Source organism: Actinia tenebrosa, unplaced genomic scaffold, assembly GCF_029948245.1.
Source record: "Actinia tenebrosa isolate PJP-AT-01 unplaced genomic scaffold, QUT_ActTen_1.0 PGA_scaffold2__45_contigs__length_23673736, whole genome shotgun sequence".
Classification (NCBI taxonomy): Eukaryota; Metazoa; Cnidaria; class Anthozoa; order Actiniaria; family Actiniidae; genus Actinia; species Actinia tenebrosa.
Window position 1 is genome coordinate 21539905 of NW_028292579.1, and position 12021 is coordinate 21551925.

The 12021-nt window shown below is 38.4% G+C and overlaps 3 protein-coding genes and 1 pseudogene across 4 annotated transcripts in view; 2 read left to right on the forward strand and 2 right to left on the reverse strand.

Annotated features, from left to right (window-relative positions):
• The window catches only part of LOC116301324 (scavenger receptor cysteine-rich type 1 protein M130), an 81950-nt gene that overhangs the window by 46886 nt on the left and 23043 nt on the right, over positions 1–12021 (reverse strand). The gene's annotated exons all lie outside the window — the stretch shown is intronic.
• LOC116306172 (scavenger receptor cysteine-rich domain superfamily protein) overlaps positions 1–12021 on the reverse strand; it is a 45840-nt gene that overhangs the window by 32051 nt on the left and 1768 nt on the right. The window lies entirely within an intron of this gene.
• On the forward strand, positions 137–3424 carry LOC148909591 (uncharacterized; annotated as a pseudogene).
• Positions 4883–7951, forward strand: LOC116306168 (uncharacterized). The gene is made up of 9 exons (XM_089033870.1): positions 4883–5022; positions 6244–6317; positions 6468–6516; positions 6596–6664; positions 6750–6818; positions 6888–6956; positions 7045–7116; positions 7469–7521; positions 7632–7951. Exons 1-8 carry the CDS (start codon positions 5012–5014, stop codon positions 7491–7493), a joined length of 438 nt encoding a protein of 145 aa, XP_088889996.1. The 5' UTR covers positions 4883–5011; the 3' UTR covers positions 7494–7521; positions 7632–7951.

A 12021-nucleotide genomic window follows, 5' to 3' on the forward strand; every position in this document is an offset into this window, starting at 1 on the left:
CTGTAGAAATAGAGGTTAGAAGGAAATTAATATTGCAGAGGTTGTTTTCTTTCTTGCGCAAGCTAACAGTAGTTACTAATAATTACTAGTAATTCCGCTACCTACGTTGACGACACCATGACTGCATAACATACTGACGACATTCACCAGAGAGATCAAAGAAAACGGTGTTATACCTTTTCTAGACTGTTTGGTTGGCCACAAGAACAATCTTCTACACACTACTGTTTACCGCAGACCCACACACATTGACAGACTACTCGATCAGTCATCTTACAACCCAACACCCAACACACGAAGCCACTAAGATCAAGATGCTTACTAGACGAGTACAACTTGTTTGTGACTCGCCTGACAAACTTCACGACAAGAACAAATATCTGCAACGTGAATTTGATAAGAACAATTACAATGCTGATTTTGTTGGACAAAACACCCTCAACAACAAACCATTCACCGACAAAACCAACGAGACTTCTGAGACTATATGACGAATTCTACAACCTTACGACATCCGTGTTGCTCACAAACCTATTAAGACTTTACGACGTTTATTGACTAACATGAAAGACAAAGACAAACCGCTTAAAAGACAAGTAGCTATTTACAAAATAGCTTGCACTTACATCGGACAGACTGGTAGGACCTTAAACGACAGCCTCACTAAACACAAACGCACCACTAATGAACAAGATCCTAACTATCACAACATCACAAGATCATTGAACACGACATTGACTGGGACTCTGCAACATGTATTGCATATAGCACCAACTACCATCAACGCCTTACACTTGAGAGCTGGTATACAAACTTGGAACAAAAACCGATTAACCGAAGTCAACAATTACCGGCACCTTACAAAAGACTTATTCACGACCTCAAACAGAAGACTGCGAGTTGTGATAACACCCACGTATCTTTACATAACATTATCAACGAACCAGAGGTATAAATAGCATCGACTATCTCTCGTTTTCTCACTGGACTCTGAAGATGACTTTTGTAGGAATAACCCAATTCCCTTGTGGATTATCGGCTTATGGAAGCAAGATAATATTTTGCACTAGAGAAATTTTATCAACAAGTTGCTCACCTCAATAGCCCTGAAAGTTGTAATTTACATAATAGTTATTAATAAATAATAGTAATTTGATAACTTTCGTTCTTGAATGTCTTGTTTGAACAAGTCAATCGTCTACTATTTGATTAAGAATACAGGACAAATTATGTAATTGCATGTGTAAATAAGAAAGGTTCTTGGGAAATTCCAATGATCAAGATAAAACTGCAAACTGAAACTTCACCAGTGAAGATGTGTTAATTGATACAAAAATAATAATGTGTTCAAACGAGTTCACTTGTCTTGTAAGATCTTGTGGTGTAAGTAGCGTTTCTGTCTTTCGGTAATAATGTTCTGTAAGAGCTATCAGTGTTATATTGATGATGCTGATCAGTGTTATATTGATTGTTCTCCAAGATGGAAATGACTTAAAATGGCGTGGAAATTAAATTTTAATTAGACGTTTTAGCGCATATGTAACTTACTGGACAGATGGAAGAGGAAATGGGGAAATATATGTTTGTAATCACGACCTTTTGTGATCGATATAACATTTACGACCTAACAAAAGTAAGCATAGATCCTTGGAAACTATGAGTTTATCTAATTTCGTTATTAGAATGTCATTCTCTATGGTAAAGTTTCAAAAGCAGCTGCGAACCTACAATTTTATGTAAAAGAAGAGGAGCGTTATACATTCCATCATGGGTTAGCAACAGGATCGTTTGGTCAGCGTCTTCAATTCGATTTTAGGCTGATTGTGTACAGCTTTGTTAGCAAGGCAATGCTGATAGAGTATATTTTCAAGGTATTTTTTTCATTAAAAGAGGAGGTGCACGAAAAGCTCATTCCAAACGTGGTGGCATGCGGGCGGAGGCTATTGGTGATTAATGCTTTTTTAAATGCAAGGTTGTTAGAAATTACTAAGTTAGTTAATCACGTAATTTTTTCATAAGGAAGTGAAAAACAAAAACCAAAACATATTCACTACATCTTGTCGTGCTTGATCTTTACCGCTTTTTTATTTCAATTTGATATTGAGTAGTACATTTCTTCAAGTTAGTTCAATTTCTTGTTATTTTTGTTTTTTGTTTTTATGTGACTTTTGTGTTTTGCGAGATTCCCACAGTTGCCGGATAGCCACTTTACGAATATTAAATATGAATTACACAACGTGATGAAGTTGGACAGAGGATGCATGCCATATTCACCGTTCACAAGTGCGGTTTGCTAGGGGAGGGGACTGTAGCTGATCAGGTTAAAAATGGATAACCATATAAAAAAATATTGAAAATTTCGTATCATAAAAAGTAGCATTGAGTGGCCCTTTTTTCAACGGCAACAATAGTAGAAAGAAAAGTATTTTTCTGTAAGATTATACGTAACATTTAAAAAGTCTTATCGTGAAGATTTAAACCATACAGTTAATGTATATAAATAAAAAAAACTAATAACAAAAAGGGAATTAATTAGAAATACATATTTTTCATTTTGATTCTAAAGTCCCCTAGATTAATGCAACTAAATGTTTTATTATGTATGCCAATAAGGTATTACCCACAAAAATGTATCATTTTTTCTTACAAAACTCTCGATCCGCCATGGTTTTGTGATATACTTGGCTAGTTGTTATTTTGAATTCTTCCCTGTTCAGAAAACGACTGTCATTTTGGAAATGGGTAATATACCTTATGTGGCGCTTCATTGTGAAGCTTACGATCGAAATGTTGCACTATTTACTCGTCAGAGAGTAAAAAAGCGAAGAGACCAACAAGTATATGTTCGCTAACCCTTGCAAAAGGCCTATTAATAAAGAAAATAGACAGAACTGAATGAAGTGATCTATATTACCTATATTATAACTTATCTACATTTTTATATCTTCATGTATTTCATAAGTGCTACGCGGTCCACATATTCTCATCAGAACTGAATGAAGACCAGTTTAAAAACATTTCTGGACGAATTTGCAGACTTGTTTGGGCGAACGACTTGGTAATTTGCTTCAAGAAATTTAGCTAAACGTTCGTCAACAGTATAGTCTAATGAAAAAGCAATATGAAAAGATACTGTGGTAGGCAAATTATAAATGACACCCTTTTTCTGTAAAGATGCAGGAAAGTGTCTGAATATATAAAACAGTTAAGAACTGATACAAGAGGCGCTGATGTTGGTGTTGGTGTTGTACAAGTCTATCACAACGGTGAATGGGGAACAGTCTGCGATGATAGCTGGGGCAGCAATGATGCCACAGTTGCGTGTCGTCAACTTGGTTTTAGCAAATATGTTTATTACTTCCACATTGGACGAGGAGAGGGAAGAGTGTGGCTGGACGAAATGCGATGCACTGGCTCAGAGTAAACATTACCTACTCTTAGTTCGACCTAATAGGAATTATAGACACTCCCTTGGGAACATAGTTATTGATGCAATCTTATGTGGTAACATGTTAAAAGCTTTGGAAAAGCTTTTTGAAAGTCAAAATCCCCATCTACACATTTAGGAAATGTAAAAAATAAAGTTAAAGTAAAGTAGTTTTTTAATATATTCTAAAAAAAACACTTTGCTGTAAAATTGTAAAAAAAAAAAAAGTATGTATAGACCGCTAAATAATATTCAGAGCCCGTCGCTTATTAAAAACGCTATATAAAGATATACAACTTCAACTTCACGTGATACAATAGGCTCTGATGTTGGTGCTGGTCTTGTACAAGTCTATCACAACGGTGAATGGGGAACGGTCTGTTATGATAACTGGGGCTCGTCTGATGCCAAGGTGGCGTGTCGACAACTTGGTTTTACCAAATATGTAGATTACTGGGGCGATGGACAAGGAGAAGGAAGAGTGTCGTTTAGTTTTGCGCATGTTTTTGTGAGCGCTAGTGTCAAATTTTTAAATGGGCTTTCTGTGTTTCAAAGATTTCAATAGCTCACAGTATTCAAAGGCTAATTGGACCATTACAGAATTATAAAAAAAATTAACATAAGGTAAAACATAAGAGTAAAACGTCTATTTCCGGAGTGACGAAAGATTTGTTGGATAAAAGAAACTGTCGCGGTTCCAAGGCTGTCGCACTCCGGGATTCCGGATGTTTCGAGTTGGATACCGAGTTCGAGTTCGAGTTCGAGTTCGAGTTCGAGTTCGAGTTCGAGTTCGAGTTCGAGTTCGAGTTCGAGTTCGAGTTCGAGTTCGAGTTCGAGTTCGAGTTCGAGTTCGAGTTCGAGTTCGAGTTCGAGTTCGAGTTGGATTTCGAATTCGAATTCGAGTTACCATGGATAAATATATTATTTATTTAAACTATTAGATTCGTCACCTCGAATATTCAGGGATACGATGACGAACCATTGCGTTAACAACGAAATATATTTTGCAGATATTTTGCTTTTACAGATGTAATATAACTTAATATTTACATGAGAACATGAATAGAGTTCACGAACAGCTACAAAGTTACTCAATGATAATAAAAGAAAAGATATCTCCGCGAATCAGCGGCCATCTGTTCATGTCATAAGTCATTTCGAAAAAAACAAACTCGTCCTTATTAGTCCGCAGCCGCTATCATTGTCGTCGCACAACGCTTCACTCCCTTGCCCCATTGATCGTTCCCCGTCCCCGTCACACTCGTCCCTCTGATCGATGATTTTGCTGTAACTTGATAACTAGAAAAACACAAAGTTACAAAATTAACTTACACGAGGTTGAAACTGATATTCGGATATCTGTTCACGAAGTAGCTTTTTCAATTTATTATATATAAGAATATAAGAAATACTCTGAAAAATTTCACCACCATGAGCAAAAGGAGCTATGCAGGTGTTGTTTCTAACAAAGGTAAGGCGGAAAATTCTTTCAAATTGTTTATTCAAATTTATCATTTGTGTCCGTAATCACGTGGATTTGTCTCTACTGTAGGGACTGTAGGATCGTCCCAAAACATTGGAAATATGGGTGTGAGGTGAGAGTTAAGTGTAAAGTTTTTATTGTTATTTTCATTGAACAAATACTGGGATAAGGTTTAAGAATAAATCCTAGTGTAAGTTTTTGTAAAAAAAAATTCTACTGTCATCGTTGCTTGGTACGATCCTTATCATTATGACCCCCAACGCTGCTTTTAGTTTTTTCATACCTGTCGATGATGCTATTTGAAGATTGCATGTTGTGCAGTTTTTTAATGATCAAAACGCCTGTGTTATCTAAAGAAAATTTCAAAGATTTATTCAGTTAAGTTTAGTCTTTTTCTCGGAGGAATTCTCTGAATACACATAAGCCGGAATTTATTGGACATGCTATTAGCTGGCTTTTTTAAAAATGGTGGTCTTGGGGTGATGGCTAGCAAGATAAGACTTTTTTAAGTAACAATAAGTAGTTCATATTTTTTGTTAACGGATGACGCAAACTCAGGTTTGACTTCTATTATCTATCTTTTCTGAGAGCATCTATAGCCTAGCCCAAAAGAAATACTATCAGTATCGGCTTTTAGACATTAGGCTCTTGAAAAGTTAACCGACAACAATGCTAAGAACAACAATGGGGTTTCCGTTGACTGAAAACTGATGAAATGCGCCCCTCGTCCCCCCCCCCCCCCCCCCCCTCGTGTGCGAGATGCAGAGCCACTACCATATTTCGTTCTGCCGATCATTAACTAGATACCATTGTAACAAAATTTGCTTTTTTATACCGAGGAACGCGTTTATTGTCAACGTGATGGAAATGACGGTGTAGACAGTAAGGAAATTAGGAAACTGCGATTATCTACCGATGTATCAGCACTATCACTAGCTGATTACATAGCGGCATATATAAAGTTATCTGAACGGGCGTTTTCTTTTATGTATTATCATCACTCCTACGTTTGCACCACTTTTTCTTGGCTTTTGATGGCATGAAAATAATTTTAAAACTTCTTTTAGAGATACAAATTCATTCCATACTAACTATAGGCTTGACAATCCTAAGAGGTCTGAATCTGAACCGGAAATTGAAATTTAACCTCTTACGCCAACAGACACCATAAAATGTATAAGGTAAAAAATGATCATGCATTAGGACGTGACGGCAGCAATATGTCTAAGGGTAAAACAATAGAAATTTTGTTTTCTCTGAGGAGTAAATTTTCTAACTCATGCAAAAGCATTGAGTGAAAAACCGCTATCAATCCACATATTTCTTTCTATAGCGCACTTGAAAACCCTCCACTGGCACAGCGCTACCGCAAAAGGCCTAAAAATGCTACTAAAAAGGAAGATAAAGGTAAACACTTTTTTTGTTATAGCTTACGGCATTGCCGTTCCTGGCCAGGTTTTGGAATTCGGAATGTTATGAAAATATCACGTTCATTGAAAATGTTACATTCCAGTATAGTTATCCTGCTCTTCACTGTGATGTTTTTTAAATATTTAGGTAAATTGTGGCGTAAAGCTTTAAACAAGAAAAGTCATAAGACTAAGAGGTAAGAAAAAACAAAATAGGCAATTTTTATAAATTCCAATTTATAAGAAAATAAAGAGAATATAACGTTCTTTGTACAGGGTTGATAGTTCTCCATCCAACATAGTGACCATCTTGTCTAGCCCAGAAAACAGTCCTCAAAAGACACGGTAATGTATACATGCAAAAACTAGATTATGTGATATATAAGCAATCTCGCAGCTGACTGAACGGTAGTTCTTTTTATATATGCAGCGCTGAATGTCCTCCTGTTGACAAAGTCACCGTTTTGTCCAGCCCTGAAAACAGTCCTCAAAAGCCACGGTAAAAAAAATGTTTACTATTAATGCAATCTCGCAGCTAGCTGAACGGTAGTTCTTTTTACATATGCAGAGTTGATTGTTCTCCTGTTGACAAATTCATCGTTTTGTCCAGCCCTGAAAACAGTCCTCAAAAGCCACGGTAAAATTCCGTTATGATTAATTATATTGATAAGCATCCAGCCCTGAAAAAAATTGACTAAGCCTAACATCTATTACTATTTGAACAGGTTTGGTAGCTCTGTTTGTGCTGACAAAGTAATCGTCTCGTCAAGCCCAGAAAATACTCCTCAAAAATCGAGGTATGTAAGAATAACATTGAATTGTTTGTGCCTATCAGTGATTATTTGCAGTCTCGCTTAGTGTTTTGTTTTTGTCATGTTTGTTTGTTTCTCCTACTTTTCTCCCTCCTTTTGTTTTTATTTTGTCGTATTTGTTCAACTAACAGCTGAGTTATTTTTGTATTTGTTTGTTTTATTTTGTATTTATTATTTTTTTTAGGTTTTGAACTAGTTTAATTTGACCCTTCTTTTGTTTTCATTTCCCTTTCGATCGTTAATTTCTGCTCTTTTGTGGCTTGTCCTGATTGTATATGGTCACATGACAACAATGCTCCTTTTTTTTCCCCATAGCAAAACATTATTCAAATGCAAGGACGTTATTGAACCAGCAGATGTAAATGATTGTGAAAATCAAAAGCAGAACAGGTAAAGATTAGAGCACTCATGAATACCATCGTTTAGTATTCTATAGCGTTAAAATTCATTTTACGAAGAGAGAGGCTTAGAGATGGCATACATTTCGTTATCTTTTCCAGGAATACCAATGTTCTGCCTCATACTTTGGAAATGCTTGAAAGCGTTGTCGAGTCACTGCCGTACGATATCAACGGCTACAAAAAATTTGTGCTCCCTTGTGATCCAAATAACATAATGAAGTCAAGCAAGGATGGACGCCCCTGGAAAACGTGGGTTACATCAAATAGAGCAGATTTCAATGGGATACGACGTCGAAGTCAGTGTACTGGTTCATGGATGTGTCCCAACGAAGAATGCACATTTTTACAAGAAAGGAAGACGAAAAATAATGTGCAATTTGTAGGGCCAAAAAAAGAGAAATGCTGCTTCGTATATGAGTCAACGGCAAAATTCATACCTAGCCCGGCGATAAAAGTGTGGGAGTTCGACAAAAACAAGACAAAGGTTACTGTTTATCATCAGGGCAATCACACATGCCCCCCAGTTTCAAGAAAATTCAGCGAAGCGGTCAAGGCAGAACTGAAAGATACATTTCAGAAAAATCATACACTTACACCCATGCAAGTTGCCAGCAACAAAATAGTTGAAGCGCTGAAAGAAGTAACGGACTGGGATGAAATTGACAAGCTCGCTGAAAGTCTTGCCGATACGAGAGGCATAGAGTCAGTAAAAAAGAGCTCACGAAAGGACAACCTTGGACATTCGTTCGAGGCCCTTGCTGATTTTAAAGCTCAGCGTGACAAACGGGATCCTTTTTTTATTCATAAAATCAACGATGAGAGGCATAACAAGGAAATGTCATTTGTTTTTAAAGCATCGAAGTTCCAAGCAAGTCTTGGAATATCTATGGATAGGGATGGAGAGGGATTACTACGTGATCAGTATTGTTATGTGGACGCAAAGCACAACAGGTGCGCGGGATTTAAAACTATCACCATGGGGGTGTACCATCCCTTGATACGTAAAGTTGTGAAGTTGGCCACCATGGAGTGTAAAAAAGAAGACACTGACGCCTTGGTGAAGTTTTGGTCAAACTGGAATGAGGTAGGGCACAATACTTTTAACAGTTCCGTTCGGTGACCACGAATAATAGGCCAGGTTGGAGTTGCCGTGCAAACTACAGTTTTCCTATTCCCGGCAATGCAATTCCAACCACGACTTAAAAGGAACTGTAAAAGCCATAGTCTGCGCTGCAACCGGAATTCGGGATGCAGCACACGCTATAGAAATGAGTATTACTATCATGGGCGTAGCTAGGATCTTATCGGAGGAAAGATCAATTGCCTCATTTCCTTTTTTCACAATGCTTTATTTTCCTTTATTGTTGTTCTTTTATTTTTTGCCCATTATTCAGGTACGCAAGTGCGTATTTTGGCGTACAGTTAGCTACACCCATGACTATTTAATCTTTCCTGGGACAAAAATTTCAGTCGAAGAAAACAAAACATGTCTGCATGTTCGTTGCTGTATGGACGCAGACATACATTCTTATTCATTATATTTTGTCGTTCTTTACGTTAATGTTCACAGGTATTACAAGCTGTGTCTGGGGATCCCATCTATATGTTTAATCCTACTGGCTTCGTCATGGATGAGGCTGGCGGTAACTGGAACGCTTTGAAAATTGTGTTTGGTGATGATGCAGATTCCAGGGCCGTGTCCTGCGAATTCCATTTTAAACAGTCTGTTGGACGGAAATCGCATAAGATTCCTCAAGACAGCAAAGCACGTTTTGAGTCGCTTTCATCTGCGTTGTTAGAAGCCAGCACACCTAGTGTGTTTGAAAAGCGACGTGCAGATTTGAACCGCTTTATAAAGGAAAAACCAGAAGAAAGAGATTTTCTAAAGGAATGGGTAAAATGGTGGGAAGCACGAAAAACACATATCTTCAGAGCTTTTAAGGGTACATTTAAAATACCCCACATGAATCTGGCAGAGACAGGGCATTCAACATGGGCAAAATCAGGAGCCTGTAATCTCACTCTCGTAGACGCGGCAAGGCATGACGTGGGCGAGAACATTCGGTTGGAAAAGATCGTCCAGGGATTCCTGGATGGAAGTATCAAATCTACTGGGAAGGGTCCAAGTTCTAGTGCAGCTGCTACCCGAGACCATGCGGCACAAATGGCGAGGGCACGAGACTACGGTAAAGAAATCCTTGATCCCCATTTCGAGGGAGATCCTTATAGTGCAACTGACGTTCATTGTGATATTGATCCCTCCTCATCCCATAGCCCAACCAAACGAACGGGAAAATCACGATCTGCCAAACCCGCCAAGCCGAAACGACGCAGTAGAGATTTTCAAGCGCGTCTGGCAAAAGCGAAATCTGAAGCTGCTGAAATGTACCTCTCACGCAAAGTGCTCCTCGCTTCTGATTACTTTAGGTTTGTACTCACCCACGAAAACAAAGGCTACTTCATTGACATCAACCTTACTCCTCGCTGCTCTTGTCCCGATTTTGGCCAAAAGGATGTTTGCAAACACCTTCTTTGGGTTTATCTTTTCGCTCTGAATGTTGACGAAAATAGCGACGTGCTTGAGAAGAAAACGCTAACCTTAGACGTCTTGCATACTCTGCTAGGCACATCACCGGATCAGCGCTCTAATCCTGGAAAATCTGCTGTTACACACACAATAACAACACAAGCCACATCGACTTTGCAAAGTTACGCTTCACTTTCACATTCCAACTCATTACACGTACAAACCAATACACCATCTCTACAATCTCACACGTCGACATATCAGACAGATCAAAGAATATCACCTCTGCAACTACAGCAGCAGCGACAGCAAAAGCAACAGCATCAGCCATGGCCACCTCACCAACAACAGCAATCATGTCAGCAGCAGCAACAACAACAACAACACCAGCAACGACTATGGCAACACCAACAACAGCAATCATGGCAACAGCAGCAGCAGCAACAACAACAGCAGCAGATGCAAACGCAACAACCACCAAATCCATCAAATTACTGGTACACAGGACAACACACGCGAGGTTTAGCTCCTGTTAGTTTACAACAGCAACAACAACTCCTACAGCAGCAGTCAAGAAACAAATCTACAACACATCATACGCAACTTAGGCCGAATAGGCACAATCCATTCGCCCCTTCTCCTGGTTATCCCAACCCTCTTTATGGTAGTTATATGGTCTACTTCCTGCAATTCTGTCTACCACAAGTAAAATCGTGTTTCGGGTGTGGACAAGCTTAAAACCAGGGGGTAAAATTGGTAACCCCCCACATGATCTAGTCATTGTATCTAACACGACCAGGTCATATTACGATCAGGCAGGACTACTGAGAGATAGACCTGGGAATGTATATTACCACGTCAACACGGGCTGTCTTAAAAGGCAACAGGCTTATTTTGTTTCATCGTTAGTCCAAATACCTCGGGTTATCAGGGATATGCTAAATCAGGCACACCGTAGTCATTTAATGGAGTTTGGTTTAGGTTTGTAATGTTTTGCTGGTAGTGTTTGGATCAGTAGCTCCAAACACCAAATCTGATGAAAGCATAAGACCCATGTAGGTATGTTTTTGAAGTGTTTAAGAAATGGCTTCCAGTAATTAACATTTAATAAACGCTGTGTCTGTATGGCCGGCAGCCGGCCAGGGTCTTCAAATTACTAAATGACCGGCAGTCGAGAATTTTTGTTTATAACTAGCTGGAAATATAGCCAATCGCTTCAAAGCTACTCTACAGTCAAAAAAATGCACATTTTTTCCAGCCCAATCTGATTTGTATTCTAATAGCACAGGGTTGTGAAAAAGTGCCTGGTGATTCTTAAAATAAAGTTTTTTTAATTTGATTGCTATTTTAAATTTGTTTTGAAGAAATATAAATATTTCTCGACCGGCAGTCTATAGAGTTCAGTATATACTTCAACACTCATCGGCTTTACCCCGAAATTTAAATACTTCAACTCAATTGTCGCAGTCCAAACGAATCTAAAAAAACCGAGCCTTTTTTGATTTTAAAAAGCGATTGGGTTGGAAAAAAAGTGCATTTTTTTGACTGCCGGTCATTTAGGAATTCGTGTTGCCTTTTGACCGGCAGTCGTGTGGGGATTTCTCTGTCTCACTGAATTCATGGCTTCGTATTCTATGTCGGGCATCGACGAAAAGTACAATATGAGATCTAAAACGTTTTTCGTGTTCGCTTGGGGTAATAGAATAAAGTTAGAGTAGCTTGGAAGCGATTGGCTATATTTCCAGCTAGATATAAACAAAAATTCTTGACTGCCGGCCATTTAGTAATTCGAAGGCCCTGGCCGGCTGCCGGCCATATCGACACAGCGTTTAACGTTTAATAAATGAACCTCTGGCAAAAAAAATATGTAGATAATACTCAGTGGTGAGTGGAATTTGGAAAGTCTGGGTTCGATCCATATAATTTTATATGAATTCATATTGTACTAATTATAGTGTATAT